The sequence below is a fragment of the Sceloporus undulatus genome, chromosome 1, assembly GCF_019175285.1.
Source record: "Sceloporus undulatus isolate JIND9_A2432 ecotype Alabama chromosome 1, SceUnd_v1.1, whole genome shotgun sequence".
Lineage (NCBI taxonomy): Eukaryota > Metazoa > Chordata > Lepidosauria > Squamata > Phrynosomatidae > Sceloporus > Sceloporus undulatus.
In genome coordinates this window covers 93,460,890-93,481,108 of record NC_056522.1, presented here as the reverse complement: position 1 = coordinate 93,481,108, position 20,219 = coordinate 93,460,890, and the positions used below count along the sequence as shown (strand labels likewise).

Below are 20,219 nucleotides of genomic sequence, written 5' to 3'. Positions count from 1 at the left end.
TAAGTTAAAGCTGACTTGATTGCCAATAACAACAAACAACAGATTCTTAAAACTGAACCTCATAAATATTCTTGTGCTTGGAAATTGTAAGCAAATCAGTGCATATTGTGTGCCTTCAAGCCATTTCTAATGTATACAACCCAAAGGCAATCCTATGACAGGCATTTCTTGGGAAGTGTCAGAACCTATGATGGATTCTGCCAGGATGGCATACGGGTTTTGGGTTATGGATATATGTGGTGGGATAGTTTGACATTTCTTTGAGCAGAGTATCACCTTAGACACTCAGGCCTGAGAGCATTCCCCTGGCCTTGAGTGTATGGTTAGCTTTTGCCTATGCAGTTTGGAATGTGTGGGGGTGAATTTACTTTGTAGTCTTTATGCTTCTAGCCTGGTAGTGGCTTTTGGGTTGACAAGGAGGGGATATGTAATCGTTGGAACTAACTGTGGGAATGTAGTTTTGCTTGCCAATTTAGGGGGAGGGTTTTATAGCTTTAGGGGTTTGTATATTTATTGGAGTGGGGAGTGGTCAGTTTCAGCTTAAATGCTGACTTGGAAACTTCTATTCTTGTGTCATCAGATTTTGTTGTTCATGCATGCCTTGCAGTAGCTTATGACTTATAATGGCCCTAAGGCAAACCTATCACAGGGTTTTTTCAGGCTGCAGAATTATCATTTTAGCATAAGTCTTTTTCACTTGTTGAAATGAAATAAGTAATTGCTTTCTATATGTGTCTTAATAAACTTGTCCCTCCCTACAGTTTGTGGGCCAAAGCATACTACAAAACATTTATAGGCAGATGCAAGGATGTACTTGATCTCTATTACTAAGAGAATCTAAATAGGGCTGTTGCCATAGCACATCCATTGTGTAGCCACCATTCTGGTCAGGTAATTTGCCGAGTAATTAATGAAGACAGTTTAAACAAACAAATCCTGTAGCTTCTAGTGTTTGCTGTGTGCCTGAACTGTTCCTGAATTTAATTTTGCATAGATCAGTGTCTCTCTCCACCCAACTTCTTTTGCTCCCCACTCCAGTGGTAAAACCAGCTGTGTACATTATGTACATAGTGCTTATGGAAAGGGGGAAAATGAAAGGGCAATACATGCTCATAGAAATCATTGGATATAGTGTGTGACTGAATATACACAAGCCAAAGATCTCGTTTCAGTTAACATAGCTGAATATTCTATTTATTGCATGACAGTTTTAACGACTCTGGTGTATGTGTGTTTTCATTACGTGCACCAAAATAAATATAGGATAAGGTGATTTACTTTTTTACTTTAAGCAAAAACTCTTATGATGGTGCAGAAACCATATGAGGAGGGTATGAACCACCATCTTGAGGGGAGAGAGGCCTGGCCTGAAGACAAAGAGCCCTCCTCCAACCACCATCTTGAGGGGGAGAGAGGCCTTGCAATTTTATGTATTGTTTTGCAATTTTACTGTACACCGCTATGATCATTGTGGAATAGCGGTCTATAAATAAAAATTATTATTATTATTATTATTATTATTATTATGAATGGCTATGTGGCAAAAGCTGAGAAACAGAGTGAGATGGCTACTTCAAGTGGTGAGGGAGCCAGTGTAGCAGTTCCTCCCTGCTGTCAGAGCATTCCTATTCATTTCTGCTAAACTTTCCCCTAAATTAGAAGATATTGAGCATCACAGTGTTTCCTGCATGGCCTGGATTGCATCCGTAGGCTAGTCTGATGCCCTTCGATGTGCTTAACAACTCCATGGTGAAATAAAATTTAAAATAAAATTTAATTGCTAGATCAGGTGACTACAGTATGTAGAAGGGGTTGCTGACTTAATTTTTGCCCCAGCAGCTAAATAGCTAGGATGTTACTGAATTTACATTCTGATCACTGAAAAGGAAGTTGTGCTTTAGTTATTTATAGCATTTTATCCTGGTCTCAGTTCAAAAAAGGATCCACCTGTGGTTTGCACAAGATAATAACAGAAAGACAGTTTTTCCTTGCAGACCTACAGTCCAACCCAGTGCTTCCCAAACTTTTATCCTTCAGGTATTTTGCTCTCAGCCTCAAGGCAAAACAATGGCAACCCTCCTCAGAAAAAATCTTGCCAAGAGAACCTCATGATTGGCCTTAAGGTCACCATAAGTCAGAAAATAAGTCAGAAAAGACCATCATTTAATTTCTTTTACTCTTACTTATATCCCACCGCCTCATCATACTGTCCAGCGCCATTTTCGTGATCTTCAGTCTGTTAATTCTGACCATCTCAGTGAGACTTTGAATTCATCTCTCTCTTCTCTAGATCTTGGGGACTCTGCTGATTTAGCAGTGTCTTTATTCAGTTCCACTCTCTCTTCAACTCTTGACAGCTTTGCCCCTGTATCTGTACACGTATCTTCCTCCATGACTAGACCTCAGCCCTGGCTGACTCCCACTATTAGGTTCCTCCAGTCCTGCTCTCGAGCGGCTGAACGTCTTTGGAAAAAGTCCAGGGTGTCGGCCGATTTCATTTATTATAAATTCATCCTTTTATCTTTTTCACGCGCTCTGTCAATGGCAAAACAGAACTATTATAAATTGTTGATCTGCGCTAACGGGAGGCGCCCACAGCGTTAGTTCTCTTGCTTCAATACACTGCTAAAACCTTCCTCTCCCCCGTCTTCTCATCATTTCTCCCCAATGACTTCACCAACTACTTCATCACAAAAGTCACTACTATTCGATCTGAAATAGTTCCTCCTGATTTGCCCCCTACCACTAATCTCCTGGTACTGTCATGGCCAGCCAAGAGCAGGTCTCGGAGGATGGGGAGGAGGATGGGGCTCCTCCAGAGCAAGAGGTAATTGAGGCTACACCAGGTGCTAATCCTGCTCTGCCAGAATCCAGCCCTGTTCTCCCAGCCCTAGAGGAGGAGGCTCAGCCAGGTCCTAGTGCTGGTGGGATTCCTCTGGTGGTACAGCAGCTTAGTGGTGACTCTGGGGAGGAACCAGGCTTGAAGGTTCCCTCCTATAGACAACGCAGGGCTGAAAGTGCTGGCAGGCGCAGATCCCAGAGAATTGCTGAGAAGCAATTAGCAAATCAGCCTCAGGTGGCATGGGGAAGAGTTTCTCTTATTTAATGAGCAGAGAGACACCAACTCAGTGCCAGAGTTTATTGCATGATCCTTTAGTGTGACTGCTGCCTGCCCTGGCTCCCTGTATCTTGCCTCCTTGTTGCCTTGACTCCGGATCGGACTGGACTATTGCTACCTTCTGGCTGACCTGACCCTGGACTGGACTGACTATTGTGACCTCTGTTATCCTGACTTCGGCTTGGCTTTCGGTTTGCTTTCTCTCTTTCTTCCTGCAAGGTTTGTGGACTACTTCCAGTTCCATAGTTAATTGCCTTCTTTATCGGCGTGTGTCTGTGTGTGCTGGCCGTAGTCCTGGACAGGTGCCTTCTACTAATAAACTCTCTGGGTTTCCCCCTGTTTCTCTGGATGAACTCTCTACGCTGCTAAACTCTTCCAAACCTACAACCTGTTCTCTTGATCCTATTCCCTCCCATCTCCTAATCTCTATATAGCCCCTTCTTTTCTGCCCTTGCTCCTCTATATCTTTAATCTCTCTCTCTCTATGGGTTCCCTCCTTTCAGACTTCAAACATGCTCTCGTTTCCCCAATTCTGAAGAAACCCTCTCTCGGCCCCTCTGCTTTGTCTAGCTATCGTCCGATTTCTCTTCTTCCTTTTTTTCCTAAGGTCCTGGAATGGGTCATTTATTCTTGCTGTATTGAGTTTCTTGAAGCCAACTTCATCATGGACCCTTTCCAGTCTGGTTTCTGCCCACAGAACTCTACAGGGACAGCCCTCACCAAGATATCAAAAGATCACTTGCGGGCCAAGGCGAATGGCCGTCTAATTAAAAAGATTGTATGTACAGTGCTGTGTAAATTTACCGTGCTATATAAATAAAGGTTAATAATAATAATAAATTATTTGAAAATACACAACAACAGTATATAATTCTGTAAACCTTTAAAATGCCATCTTCATCATCTTGCCTGTCAAGAGTACTAGGACCAGAGTAAATCATACAAAAAAGTGGGGGGGGGGGGGGGGGGATGGGACAAAAAGGGGAAATTTGCTGATTTTATGCTACTTTTGGTTCTACAGCACTGGGTTATCTCATTCTAGATTTTGTTTTCATATTTTAAAGTTCTGTTTATGGTATTTACAGGAGTTGTTTTGGTCTGTCTTTTAACTGAACTAGTGCAGTGTAGTGTTTTGAGCATAGGACTAGGACTCTGGAGATCAGGATTTGATTACCAATTCCACCAAGGAAACCTATAGGGTGACCTTGAGTGAGTCACACACCCTCATCCCCACAAAATTCTGTGGTAGGTTTGCCTTAGGGTCACCATAAGTCAGAAACTACCGCAAGGCATACCATAACAACAAAATCCTATGACCTAAGGCTCTGTGCCCAGTCATAAGCTAGGCGGACCTTGTACAGTCCCACCCCCAGATCTCAACACTGTGAACGTACCACTTCATCACTGAAAATTGCTCAGCAGAATTGTTGGTGATAGAAGCCCTGGCAAAGTGACTAGGACACAGTTAACTAGCCCTGTCCTCTCCATTGTCACTCATTTCACTTGCAAAATAATAATCTACTGAAGACAGGATACTCTGTGTGTGCAGCCTCTCTCTATGATCAGAAGCTCCATTTTTTCAGATTTCTGGATCCAATGGAGAGACTGCATGTCTGCTCCAGAGAATAGGACATGGAACAATGGATGCAAACTCTAGGGAAAGAGATGCCACCTAAACATTAGGGGGAGCTTCCTGACAGTAAGGGCTGTTTGACAGTGGAACGCACTCCCTCAGTGAGTGGTGAGGTCTCCTTCTTTGGAGGTCTTTAAACAGAGGCTGGATGGTCATCTGTCGGGGGTGCTTTGATTGTGAGTTCCTGCATGACAGGGGTTGGTCTGGATGGCCAACTCTATGATTTTATGATTGTATGTGTAATGGGCGCTTAATTTTTCAGACAATCACTATCCACATTTGGAGGGTGAAAAGGGCTGGACTACAACTCCCTCTGACGGCTCTGTCCTGAACACTCGAATATTTACAGAGTTCTCTGTCTTTTGGTTTGCAAACACTTTCACTGATGCTCCTATCAAATTGCAAGGCTGTTTTTCAGAAGCATTATCAAATGTTGAATGATTATTTGGAATCATAGCTATATGTTTAATGGCTTGAACTTGTATTCCCACCATAGGCATAATACAAAGATGGTACATATGTGAGGAGAAGTGGGGATGAAGCTACTGTAAATTGTCTCACATTGCATCTTCCACTTTCACCACGGCTGAGTTTCTTAGCTGTTTATCACTTAAACTGAGAAATGAGCAGAGGGTGTTGAGGTATTGCACAAGGTTTGATTTGTTGCCCATTGTACAAGTTTACATACTGTGTAAGCAACTTTGCATGTCTGCAAAAACAACAACAACAGAGTTTTGGAATTCCCACTTTTGATGCTGGCTCTTTTGCCGGACCAGAAGTCAGATTTTATTTATAAAAGAAGAAGTATTTTATTGCCCATGATACATAGAAATGTGCTATAGTAAAGAAATAAAAGCAAAACATCAGCTTACAGCTAGCTCCATTTCTAAATTTAATATTACACATGAAATGTTTTGCCATTTGCAAGCATAATGCAACTTAGAATCAAACGTATATGTTTTTATAACCTTCAGAAAGCAGTGGTTACTTCTGTTCTCCCAATCAGAGATAAAGTTCACAAGTGCATCCATCACTGTATGTTAATTGCGAAAGATCTATTGACAATTGGCTCTATCATTGTGCAAGATCTTATCTGAAGGTAACTTGTTTGATCACAGAGATGCTGATTTCTGGTCTTGAGAATCTGGAAGGATTCTCAATTAAAGGACGTCCATATGAAATACCAGTTCAGCCATTCTGAGAGTCCTTGGAATATCCTTTCTTCCAGAATGGAGCCCATAGGTTTGGGTCTCTGAAACCTCAGTTAAAAGATGTGTTGAGGCTTGTATGGACATGTGAAGAACATCTGGAATCACAGTTTGCAGAAGATACATTTGACCAAGTCAAATTTCAACCTCGGTTTCAGTGGTGGAAATGGGTTGTATAACAATTCCTGAAGAGTCACACTGCTCCAATCTTTGCTCTAAAATATGGCTGGTAATCTTGTAGCCTCTGGGCCACTCTTATGGTCCTCAGAGCCCCTCTGCCCCAGATTGTTTTCTCCGGGAAATAGAGAATTATGCCTGGGGGGGGGGGGGGGGGGGGGGGGGGAGATTCTCTTTTAATACATGTCAAGCCTCCTTCCCCCTTGGGAAGTCTGGTTATTTCTGGTTTTGCTAGGAGTGGCTGGTTTTCTGCAGTAGGCCCAGGGATACAGGTGGGGAGATAGACTCCAGCCCTTCTAAAACTGCATACTCCTGCTCTAGAGCATTCAGTGTGATACCATAGCTAAAACAAGGTAGGGGAGGATACAGAAACTTCCCATTTGAATCATTGTCATTTGCAGTTTAAAACATTTTTGAATTGTTCAGTGAAAGGCCTTTGTCTCTGGACACTTGGAGTGCTGTTGCCAATTGGAATAGGCTGTGCTAGTCTAAGTGGACCAGTGGTCTGACAGTGGAAAGCAGTTTTTATAGGTTTATATACTGTAAAGCTGTACTTATTAAATAAAGCAGCTCCAGATTACTGTTTTGCAGACTGTCCCAATGGGAGATCATCATGCCAGCTCTTTTGATCGAAATTTCCATACTGGGCTGAAGGAGAAATTTTCTTAATGAAGTACTTATTTATGCAGATGAGCCAAGAGGCTGGTGGCAATAGGATTAATTGCATTTCTAAAGTGGATGAGTTTGTTTTTTAAAAGCATCTGGCAGCTTCAAGCATATCAGCAGTCCAGCATTGCATTTTTTTAAGATGGCCTTTCAATTACCATAATTGTATTCTTGTTTCCATCTATAGATTCTGGGATTTCTCCAAGGCTGACCCTTTGCTTGAGACTGTGGAGCATCATACAGAGTTTACTTGTGGTTTGGATTTAAGCTTACATCACCTGGGTCAGGTAAGAGAAAAGAAAACACTTTTTTATGTTGATGTACAAGTACAGTAACTGAATTTTGGTTATATCATGTATAGCAGTTTTCTGCTTGTAAGCCTGACATGGGGGGGGAAAGACATTTGAAACATTCTAATTTGCATACCTAGAGTACCGTATTTCTTGAAGAAAATGAATATGTCTGTATAATCAAGTGTAGCTAGATGCAAACTTCTAAACAATAAGTGTTAGAAACACTAGTTTTTATTACCATGTTAATTTTATGTATTAAATATAGATTCCTCCCCCCCCATCCTTGAGGAAATGAAAAACAACCAATAAAATAAAATAACCAGTCTATTGTATAAAAACAAATCAAGATCCCAAATGCTTGCCTAAAAGGAAAGAACTTTGTAATCCATGAGAAAAGTTAATAGTGCTGGTTCCCCCGCTCCTACACGTTTCACATGGGAGATAACTTTCAATTCTAATTAAAATGGTTGCGGTTGTTACCCCCTTTCTCCAGTACTGAGTGGGGCAGGAAGCTTTGTAAAAGACAGAAATGTCAGTAGTTGGTCCATGAAACCTTTATGAAAAACAATGTGCATACTCAGATTAATGATCTGACTTAAATGTGTGCATTAACATTTACATTTAATAAATAGACCTCTATACGTGCCTTTTAAAAAGGTATAAAGTGATTCTTATACTATCATGCATTTATGCAGATATATATGTCACTGTATTTAGGACTGAGAGAAAGTTATTTTCTTGGGTGATATAAAAATTTGCTTTAGAAATGTTTAGTTTCAAGCAGTAGGCCACATGTACCGAGGCTGGCAGAATCTTGTTTGCCTGCCACCTCTGCTGTCAGCAGCCCTGTGAAATGGCTCCTCCTGGGGTCAGACTGCTGAATCGTGTGGAATTCAGTGTTTGGAAAAGGGGAAGAATCCCAGAACACTGAGCAGTAATGACATCCATGAGCAGGAGCTCTGAGGTCATCTACCATTATTATGCACCATTCAGAAGGGCTCCTTGGAAGATACTTGAGTGCCCACCAGGAATATGAAGTGTCATGAAAGCAAGCTCCTGCTATTCCTGTTATATGTGTATTTTTCTTTTTGTTGTAATCCCGCCTCGATCTGCAGGGAGAGGTGGGAAATATAAATAATAATATATAATAAAATAATATAATACAATTTTATTTATATACCGCTATTCCTGTGTAGATCATAGCGGTTTCCAACAAAAAAAATTACAACAAAAAACAATTATAAACAACATATGTCCCCAACAATGTGCAAATCAACCACCCATAACAATTAAAAACTATACAGCATCTAAAACCAATTATCTTACAAAACATTAAAACCATAACAAATAGCTGGATTGAACAGTATACATCATCAAGGGGAGATAAAAGATAACATTAAGGCACATGAGGAAAAGCCTGGTCGAATAGGAAGGTCTTCAAATTCCTCTTGAATACATCTAGGGAGGTGACAACGCGGAGCTCGTTGGGCAGGGAGTTCCAAAGCTGTGGGGCTGAGATGGAAAATGCCCTCCGAGATGAAGTATATCTTGCTTTAGGAACTCTTAATAAATGTTTTCCGCCCGATCTGAGAGTGCGAGGCAGACTGTATGGGGAGAGGCGGTCTTCTCCTTGGGCCCAAGCCATTTAGGGCTTTATAGGTAATAACCAACACCTTGTATTGCGCCCGGAAGTGAACAGGCAGCCAATGGAGATCTTGCAAAACTGGTGTTATATGGCTGGACCTGGAGCATCCAGTAACCAACCTTGCTGCCATATTCTGTACTAATTGAAGCTTCCGGGTTTGGTAAAAGGGTACAAATAAAATTTATTATTATTATTAAAGCTAACCAACTGTGTGTGTGTGTGTGTGTGTAAGTAAAACACTCACTTCTGTGGAAACAAGATGACACACCTAAGTGGTGGTCCATGAATTGATTCCAATCCAGAAACAAGTAGCTGCTGGTCCAGAGAGTTTACAGAAAAGAAAAGAACAATTGTAGCCACGGGGGACAAATATAGTATCTGCTTCAGTGAGAAAAAAAAAATCTGGTCTTCCATATCAGGTAGCGTGAGAAGAACTGCAGTACAATCTACAAACATACTTATCTGGCTCAGACTTATTTACTTGTAAATAAATAGTTATAATCTTCAGAAATGTACATTCTAAATAGCTGAATTGTATTCTCAGAAAATAACAGCATTACTAGTTTAGGGGAGAGATATCAGTTCCATGAAGCAGTATACCTTAAGCTGTGTATTGGTTGTATTCCCTGCAGGTTTTTTTTTTAACTCTCCAAATAGAGAAGAAAAATGAAATCAGATCCTTGTTGTTGTGTGACTTCAAGTCATTTCTGACTTATGGTGACTTTCAGGCAATCCTGTCATGGGGTTTTCTTGGCAAGATTTATTCAGAAGAAGTGTGCCATTACTGAAGCTGAAAGAGTATTATAGCTTTTTGTGGGTTTTTGGGGCTACGACTGGCCCAAGTGAGTTTCATGGCAAAGCTGGGAATCGAACCCTGGTCTCCTGATTTGTAGTCCAACACTCAAACCACTATGCCATTAATACAGGCATTTTTCTGTCTTTAGTAGAAGAATTAAAAGAATTGAAGAGAAGAACCAAACCAAACCAAATGAAAATCAGCTAGCTAATAAATGCTGTTCTTCCTGTATATAAAATATGCCATTCCATAAACTAAATAAGATTTTGGGGGACTTTCATTATCTGTTTTTATATTTTAAAGAATAAAATTTTCAGATGATTAATTAAATTTTTCATGGCCACTAACAGTTTGGATAACTGTATAGCTTCCAAATTAGAAGAAGAAGAAGAAGAAGAAGAAGAAGAAGAAGAAGAAGAAGAGGTTTTTGACATTTCTTAATTAACATCACATAATTTACAGTCAGCCTTCCACAGATTCTTTATCCACAGATTCAATCATCAACAGCTTGAAAATATTAAAAACATTTTTAAAAACCCTTGATTTTATCTAAGGGACACCATTTTACTATGCCATTATAGTTAATGGGACTTGAGTATCCATACATAACAAAACCACAGCGGATGCCAAGAGACCTCTGTATTTACCTGCCTGGAGATAGTTCGCTTTGAAAACATTACAGTGAAGTCCAGAGGAAAGATGGTCAGCTTGACTTTGGGCATTGGGGCATGTGTGTACATGGTTCAGCTTTGTGCACGCAGGCATAACATTTTTAAAAATTATAAATTTATTTATTTATACCCCGCCCTTCAGCCCTAAAGGCTATGAGAGAGAGTGATAGGCAGCCAGACCCATATCCAAAGGGAGGCAGAATGTGAGGAGAAGCAGAGCCTCAGAGAAAATACAAGACTCTGTGCAGTTGCTCCTGCTTACTCATTGTGGTGGCTGCCTGGTTTGGTCCCATGCTGTTTGTTAGTGCTGCTGCTGCTGTCCAAGACACATAGTTGCAAGAGCCAATGCTGCTGGTGGAAGAATACCCATCCCATTTGATCCTACAGCTGTTTCTGGCTTGTCCCAGCAGCAATACTTCTTCCTGCTAAACACTCTTCTCCATTTGTGTGTGTATGTGTGTTGCAAACTAGTGCTGCTCTTCCTGCCTCTCTTCGCCTCAAGACAGTGTGCACTCATAGTGCTAACTTCTCTCCCGCCCCCCATTTCCACCTATATTCCCCTCTCTTTTCTTTTCTCCTCATCCCATCCCCTCTTTTAGTCTAGGTTGATGTGCCCAAAACCTGTCAAATTCCCAGCCCTTCACTCCAGCTCCAGAACTGCTCTTTCAACGCTTTTAAATTATACATAGGCGGGTTACAAACCGCCACTTACGACGCGCTCCGTGCGTGCTAGGGTTAGGAAGGGGCGTGGTAGGGTTAGGAAGAGTTGCCCCTTCCTAACTGGCCCTGGTCCCAACACGCGCAGAGCGCGTCATAAATGGCGGCGTCCATCCACATGGGCGCCGCCATTTTGACGTCTTGGATGCATAGCGTCCAGACGTGTCACAGCGGAAGTGATGCCGCAAGGGTGCGCCTCGCCCCTCACGGCGCCACTTCCGCGTTTTGAAAAGGAGCGCCATTTCTACGCTCCTTTTTAGCTGCGCCAGGAAGCCTCGCAGTCTGGCCACTGGGGCTTCCCTCTGCAGTGAATGGCGGCGGTGGCAGACCGCACGCTTGAGGGCGGTCTGTAATGCACCATAGAATCCTAGAATCCTAGAGGTGGAACATAACCCATAATTGAACCATGGATAAGTTGACCTAGTTTTGGGGGGGTTGATTTTTTGACTAAAATGTCTTGCCTTAGACAGAAGTGTATGGTAGGACCTTGGTATCTGTGGGAAATCCATTCTGGAACCACCCTCACAGATACCAAAATCTGTGTGACTTCAAGTCCTGTTGTCCTCAGTGGCGGTGCATGCATACATGCAGCCACACTGCCATTTGGGATAACAAGACTTCAAATTAAGTCCCATTGCCCCTAATGGCAGTGCTGCTGCATGTACGCGCCACCACTGGAGACAATGGGGGTTGTCTTTAACGGCAGCATGGCCATGTGCATGAACCACTATTGGGGACGACAGGGGCTTGCTGTCTGTGGATGCTTAAATCCCTGGATGGCAAGTCCGCAGATGCTGAGATCCCACTTTATATAGTAGTTTCAGTTAAAATCATGCTTGCACACTTTATCTCTATTATTCTTAATGAAATTTAGTTTTCATTAAGTGTGCATGGAATTACCACTTGTGACAATAATACATAGGAATTTTGTACCATAAAGGCTATGTGTCCTCTGCAGTTACAGATTTTGGTTGATTGAAAAAGTACATTTTCAGAGACATATCCTATGCCAACTTCATTTGTCAGACCCAGTGAGTCTGCTTGCTAAGGTAGACCCAGTGAATCAAGAGGGATTTGTTAAATCAACACGTAGATTCAGTGAATTTACTTTTGCTGGGACTAACAGATGGCTTTAGATTTTTGTGTTTGTCCTCATCACCTCTTCTGAAGGTTCTTGTAGGCTTCAACTGGGGATTGAAATTCCATGTTTTAAATAGCTGTTTGTTCCTCTTTATTCCTGTTGTCTATCTCCACTTTCCATTTCTTTTACTTCTCATGTTGCTCCAAAATATTTAGTATTCTTCAGAAACACAACCTATTTCAGATTAAATCTTGAAAATATACATAATTTGATGTGACTGCCCAAATTGTTTTATTTGAGACAACAGGTCTTGCTACAACATACAGCATTCAGTAAAAAGCAAACCAAGTAAAAACATTATTACTATTGAATTAACATTGAAGGACTTGCAGTTCGCTTGGCGATTTTTTGTGAACATTTGCTACTATTGGAGACATCATTTTCAGAATTGTATAGCATAAATAGTGCCCATTTAAATTTAATGGTTGAACAGTCCAGTTCTTGCTTCAGTGGCCAAATTCATCTTTTCTTGGCTGAATATGTTATTCTGAAGATACAAAGAAATGAGGGACTGTTTCTTTGCTTATCGTGAAGAGCTTGAGATGATGGTATTTCATGTCTGCTCTAGTAAAAAGATTGCATAGCATTTAACACAAACATAAGGAAAGCAAAATCTCTTGGAAACCCTTTATATAATTCTTTGTACCTAGTTATAATCCAACTTGCTCTTATGCTACAGAGAGCACTGGCTACCATATGTAAATGAATGTTTTTGGTAGAGCAAAGGTTGTGGCTCCCCCACCCTCCCAATAGCTCTTGTCAGCCTGAAAGCAGGATTAAGTGCTTGGGATATAGGGGAGTAAGAACATTTTCTTGTGCAAATTCTGTGAAGGATAAACCACAATTCAGTTTTCTAAACTGCATTTTTAAAATTTCTTTGAAATGAAGCTCTAGTAAGGAAAAATGTGTTTCAAAGCACTAAAGAATATGAAAATGTGCAGGTGTTGACGTTTTCAGAAAAAAACATCTCTAAGGTTAGAAATCCATGCTAGATGCTCTAAAATATAAATTAATTCTGCAGAAATTGCTGCTGGATGAGGATGAAGAGAATCAAAAGCCTCAATGCCTGCCCCATAATGTATGTTATTACCACAACTGTGTCTTCCCCAGCAACTGCATTCGATTCCTTAGGAGATCCAAAACTACACCAAACAATAATTACTAAATATAGTGGTGATGCTGAAGCAGAAGTATAATCTAATTTCTATGAAATAGTGATGTAGTAAAGATATGCTGTTGTTGTCTGCCCTGAAGCCAATTCCAATTTATGGCAACTCAGTTATAGAATTTTCTTGGCAAGATCTATTCAGAGTAGGTTTTCCTTTGCCTTTCCCTTGGGCTGAAGAGACTTGCCCCATTGTAACCCACTGAATTTCCATGACTGAGTGGAGATTCGAACCCTATTCTTCCAGGCTCCTAATCTTAACACTCAAACCACTATGCTACATTGACTCGGCAAAGGTAAAGGTAGTCCCTTGACATCAATGTCTAATTGTAATCGACTGTAGAGGGCGGCTCTCATCTCCATTTCTAAGCCAGCGTTGTCTGAGGACTGCTCTGGTGGTCATATGGCCAGCATGACAGCACTGAACACTCTATAACAGGTGCAAAAGATCATATGAAGTTATTTGAAATGCAGTACAGTATAGGCCATACATGTCTACTCAGCAAATGTAACTTGATTGAGGTCACCCAATAGGAAGGGAGTCAAATCCTGGTCTCCAGAGTCCTAGTCCAACATACAAACAACACAAAGCTGCATCCCAACCTTCTAGCCAGGAAGAATGTCAAAATGTCTTCCACTTTGAGCATTACTGAGAAACATGAATTTATATTGTTTTTTAATGCTTTTGGCTTTTAGTTGGTCATGTCTTCCATTTCTTGAATGTCCTACAATTTGTCCTACAATTTGTCCTACATCATGTCCTACATTTTCTCTACACTTTGAGGGGCTACCAGAGGGGGGAGGAATATTTCTCACCTAGGGTGGCCAAATATCTAGAGCTGGCCCTGGTAAGGATCAATCTGTATCCCCTTGTTTGTTCATTTGAATTGTTTCCTACTTTTCGCTTAGAAATATGAGATGCGGCTACTAAAAAAATACTATTAAATCAGAGAACCAGATCAATTTTCATTTTTTTAAAAAAAGCAACCAAAATGAATTAATAAAGGCTATAAAATTTTCACCCACCCAGTTAAAAGGCTTTTTTGCAGCATCCCAGCTCAGTCACTAAGGCTTGGGAAAGACTTCCCTCCCCCTTTTACCCTGATCATTCAGAATGTAATATGTCATTCAGGTAATTTCAAAAGATTGAACAGATTACCCTTGAGTATTAGGAAAGGTCTGGACAATAAAGCAAGACTGTTATAATAAACAGCTAATTTGGGACCTGTCAGAAAAATAAATCAACTGGCAGATCAGTTAAAACGAGTCTTAATTAAAGACTGGCTCTTTGATTTAATTCTATTAATGGGAAATGGCATTAGAAATATGGACAAATAGACACATTTTAATAACAAAAGTGGAATTTCCACTTTAATGAAAACTGAATTTCTCTTGAATGAGACTTTGTGAGACTTTGTTGTTTTTAACTGCCCCCAAGTAGACCCCAAGTCATGCTGTCTCTGTGAATGAGATACCCAAGACGCTCTGTCCTCCACTGCTCTGCTTTGGTCCTGTAAATTTAGACCTATGATCTCCCTAACTGAGTCTATCCATCTAGCATACAGTTCTCCTCTCTTTCTACTACCGTCTTACCTTTCCTAGCATTATTGTAATTTCTAATGAGTCATGCCTTCTCATGGCCAAAGTACGACAGCCTCAGTTTGATCATCTTGGCTTCCAAGAAGATTTCAGGCTTGATATGTTCAAGGACCAATTTGTTTGTCTTTTTGGTTGCCAATGGTATCCTCAGCACTCTTCTCTAACACCACATCTCAAATGAATGGATTTTCTTATCCACTTTCTTCACTGTCCAGCTCTTGCATCCATACATGGTAATGGGAAAATACAATGGCTTGTGTGATTCTAACTTTAATGCTCAGTTGCATATTTTTACTCTTTAAGATCTTTTCTAGTTCTTTCATAACTGCCCTTCCCATTCCTAATTTTTTTATTTCTTGACTGCAGTGGTCACTTTGAACAGTGTTGATCCAAAGTATGGGGACTCCTCACTATTTCGATTTCCTCATTGTCTCAGTGGAATTTATGTAGATCCTCCATAGTCATTATTATTCTTTTCTTTATGTTTAGCAGTAAAGCCTGCCTGTGAACTTTCTTCTTTGACCTTCCTTAATAATTGTTCCAAGTCTGTGACATTTTCTGCTACTAGTATGGTGTCATCCACATACAGTATATTTGATTGTTGATATTCCTTCCTTCTGTATTCAAGTCTACTTCTTCTGAGTCTAAACCTACTCTTTGTGTGATGTTTTCTGCATACAAGTTGAACAAATAGGGTAATAGAATGCAGCCTTGCCTGACCCCTTGGGAACCATTCTGTTTCTCCATATTCTATTTTAACAGTAGCTGCTTGTCTTAAGTATGGATTTCTCATCAGGACTATCAGATGTAGTGACACTCCCATGTCTTTAAGAGAATTCCATAGCTTTTCATGATCTATGCAGTCAAAGGCTTTGTTATAGTCCATAAAGCACATGCTGTTTTCCCCCCGGGATTCCTTGGTACATTCATTGTGTGTTTGCAATGTGGTCTCTTTCTCCCGTGGAACATTGCTGTGGTGACCACACGTCGTGGCAACCATGTACCACAAAACGCAGCTCCTTTCTCCGCCGCTGTCAAGGCGCCATTAGCACCCTGGAGTGGTGTGGTGACGTCCCTTGTGCACCACGCCTTTTGGATGCAGTGCAAAAGACATAGTGTGCACACCATGTGAATGCACACGCACCAAAATGGCACCTGGACAGCGCAATAGGGCTCAGGATTGGCCCCAGCCCGGTGCATAGCCGGTCTGGTTTTTCTTCCTGTTGTGTTTTCTAGTGCTAAAAAAAGAGTATTGATCCAGATTGAAGAGAAAATAATTATACAAAAAATAGATATGCTACACTTAGCCTGTTTATAATATTATACTCTTTAGAAATTCCCTAGTGAGTCTATAACAAGAAGTTAGCTAATTTATGATAATTAATTAAGGAAGCAAAACAATTAATAATGAAAATAATTTCCCAAATCATTCAGGCTAATCCCTAAGCAGTTCATACTTTTATTGTATTTATAATTATGGGTGGTTAATACTGTGGCATTATGAGTTTATAATTATAAAGAAAATATTAATTCAAAATTATAATTATAAATGTATAATAATTATTATAATTCATTATCCATTTCAAAATTGATAATATTCAACATTGATTCATAAATAATAATGAATTCATTTCATTTCTGCCCTTTTTAACCAATTTCTTTATGTGTCAAGAAGCACATAGCAACCCTTCCCTTATTCTCAGATTAAAAACCGTTTTGAGGAATTGAACCTAGCCTAGCTAAATAAAGCTGGTGTTGAGGAGGACCCATTGAAACAAATTCATTTGAGTTATCTTGCATTTAGTAGGACTTAATGGTGATGAGGAATGTAAACCTTCATTATTATTATTATTTTTATATGAGAACTAAAAATAAAAATTGAAAGTGTTCTCCCTACTGGACAAAATGATGAGAAAACAGTTATTGTTCATATTTCAGGACTTTTGTGAAATTTTCATTTGTGCAAAAAGGCATGACTACACTATTGACATGAAAGTAATCTGATTACTGTAATGGTGATATGCTGTTTTCCAAACTATCCTGTGCTTTCCTAATAAAAAGGATAAAAAACTTAAAAATGCAAATAGTGATCAAAATTTAATGAACTGTAGGAATAGTTCCTTCTGGAATATTTCAGACATATAATATAGCTCTTTGTGGAAATTTCTAATGATGCATTATATTGGTCTCTTCTGAGCTTATAGTTTTTCAAACTTTACAAATATTTGTCAGAACGATTTCCTAATGATGTTTTCTTTGCTGTGCTTGTCTAGATACACTTAGGTTTTTCCATGTACTATCAGAAGCAAAGGTGGATTGAATTATGCAAAATAGTTCTCAAAAGTCTACATTTTGTAGAAACTGTATTTGCTCTCTGATTTTGTGAAATGCTTATAACTATATTTGTGTTCAACATATACTGCATGGTGCTAATTAAATTGATCACAGGTGGGAATTCCCCAGGGATTTTGCAGATGGTGTATTATATATTGTTTCCTCTTGATAACTGAATGTCCTAGAAGAGATGTATTTGCTTTTTCACTTCTGAGTATGATAGGTAGAAAAAACACCCAGTGTGCGTAAACTGCAGAGCTATCCACGTTTTTTATCTGTTCAGGGGGAAAATACATGGATGGCAGGGTAAATGGGTTATCAGGGATCTTATATTTTCATATACATAAAAAAAAATTGGTCAGCAGAATAATTCACTGGACAGATAGGAAGTTTAATTTATTAATTTTGCAATGTATTAACTAACTGTTAATCTGGATTTAAAGTAACAACCTTTACTATAATTCTTCCTTCAGAAGAGTACAACCTTTCCAGTAATTACACACAGAGAGAGAGAGAGAGAGAGAGAGCATTCCTTTTTTAAAAAAGCATACAGTGAGATTTGTAATAATCTCTAATGGTTTTTTTTTGGGGGGGGGATATAGTTGTGACTTGATTTATTTGCTCCTTTCAATCATATTATATTTCATTTTATTACCTAGCTATCCAGGCAGCTGGTGGAACCACTCATCCAGGGGTGGAGAGTCCATTCATAATTTTACTACTGTTCCTACCATAGCAACTTCAGGCTGAACAGGAGTTCTGCCATTACTGAACCTCTGGTCCAGGACCATGATAGCTCCTCTTCAACTGGGAGCAGCTATAAGAGGAATGATAGTAAAATCAGTAATGGATTTGCTGCTCCTGCAGTGGTGGATCTAGAAGATGTGCAGGTCTCCCCTGCTAGCTGTCATTCTTGATCCTGGCTGCACAATCTTAACTACATTATATAAAATAAAAATACATTTTGTAATCTCATTTCCCCCCAAAACAGATTAATATTTTGTGAGACAATTTTAATTTATTTTAAAATTAGGTCAGAACAAATAGTGTTTGAGCTTCACTTAAATATTTAATAAGAATCTGTTAATACAGTGAAAAGTAGTTCAGTGAAGGCCCCTGTAACTTTGTGAAATGATCTATAGATAACAAGCCAGTGGAGATAACCCTTTGTGGTTGTTTTAGTTTTAGGCTTTCAAATTGACCACAATTTATGGTGAATCTATTGTGTGGCTTTCTTGGCAAGAATCATTCAGAGGAAGTTTGCCATTGTCGTCTTCTCAGGCTTAGAATGTGAGACTTTTCCAAGGTCACCCAGTAGTCTGAGTGTGGATTTGAACCCTTGTCTCCTAATCCAGCATTCAAACCACTAGCATGCTGACACTCCAGTGGTAACAGTTGGCCCTGGCCATGCATTTGTGTCCCGTGGAAATAGTGAAATGCCAGTTCAAAACATGCCTCTACAAACCTTCTGGATTCTTCTTTGCCCTTTGTGTGTCTCATCTGAACATTCCTAAATAATATTTGGCAGCACAATTCTATTTCTCCCTTCTCTAAAGGACAAGGGACAGTTTAAGATAGTTTAAATGCTTTTATTTTTCTTTTAAATTTGCCTAAAATTATTGCCATGAGTATATCTTTTTAAATTCAATCTATTTTCACATATGTTGCCTCATGTTTGAGAAGTCAAAAGATTATAGATGAGTTTCTCTTCCAGGTCATCGTACTGTCATTTCTTGTTTTTGTCTTTCCACTCAAACCATCACTGGTCACTTTAAAGTGGTTTGTGTTTGCTCTCCTTAGGTAGCCGACTGTGCTTGGGATGAAACAGTGAAGATTTATAGTCCTTCCTCACTGGCAGCTGCTGCATAGAAACATAGAAAGATGTATCTATGGAAGACAGATGACATGGAAGATTCCCAGGGAAGAGAAGAATGAAGTACTCTTGCCTTGCTGACTGCCTTATGTCTTACAATGGGATAGGATGTTTTAAATTAAGACAACTATTAAGAGATACGGTCACGTGATTCTCCACAAAAACTGTGTTGGGCCAGCGAAATAAAAACATGGGGAAGGTAGAAACAAGCATAGATCTATATGGAGTATAGCAGCCATTCTCAACTTTCTGCCCTCCCAACATCTGGACGGCATCATTTGGAGAAGTCTGCAGTATAGGGCACATGGCAAGCAGGTGTGTAAGTACTAGGTGGCTGGAACTGTGTCCAATGTCTAGAAAATGAAAAAAATGCAAATTGCATTGTAATTTGATAATTTTCCATTGTTCAAATGTAGAATATATTATATAACAAAATGGTATCAATCCGATGTGTTTAGCATTCAATTGATTTCATTCTATTTAATGTTGTACTATAATATGGTATATACTGTTGTTAGACTGCTGATGACATATAGTTATTAAACTCATTTTTGTCTTACTCCTTCTTTTTCTACATTTCCTCCTTCAGTTAGAAAAATAAAAACTCTCACCAAGTTGTTCCACTTCATTGCTGCAAATCATTTGAGCCTCCCTGTCATGGTACAGTGGATGGATGGCATGAACATTCCATAAGATTAACTTGTATCTGTGTGCTCTTTAGATATATGCTTGAAGACACTCTGATACACATGTATAAGGCTTCATGTAGCCTTGACAGGAAACTCATACTCAGACCTCTGTTTTTAATATAAATAGAATTTTGATAGACATAAGTAAATACATTTGATTCATTCATTCATTGGAGTTATATATCACCATTCTTTAAAGATGGGATTCAAGGTGGCTTGAACACACACACACACCAGAAAATAAAAAATATATATTGAGAATTACCAAGTTTAACTAAATACATTCTAATGGAGAATTAGTCAGATTATGTGCAGCTGCCATCCTCCGGCCTGTTGACCAGGCAGGCCCAGCTACATCAGGGCTAGCCTGGAAGAAGAGGCTCCTCCCTCCATAACTGTCATCTTCCGGCCTATGAGGGAGTGACCAGGCAGGCCCAGCTATATCAGGGCTAGCCTGGAAGAAGAGGCTCCTCCCTCCATAACTGTCATCTTCC

General features: G+C 39.8%; 1 protein-coding gene across 3 annotated transcripts in view; it reads left to right on the top strand.

The window, feature by feature from the left end:
- Positions 1-19,595, top strand: part of PEX7 (peroxisomal biogenesis factor 7) — a 74,498-nt gene extending 54,903 nt beyond the window's left edge. For all 3 annotated transcript variants that reach the window (XM_042445903.1, XM_042445900.1, XM_042445902.1), the window contains 2 exons: positions 6,990-7,089; positions 18,964-19,595. In XM_042445903.1, the coding sequence (XP_042301837.1) occupies positions 6,990-7,089; positions 18,964-19,032 (169 nt within the window). In that variant the 3' untranslated portion in view covers positions 19,033-19,595. The remainder of the gene's footprint in view (positions 1-6,989; positions 7,090-18,963) is intronic.
- Positions 19,596-20,219: the final 624 nt, after the last annotated feature.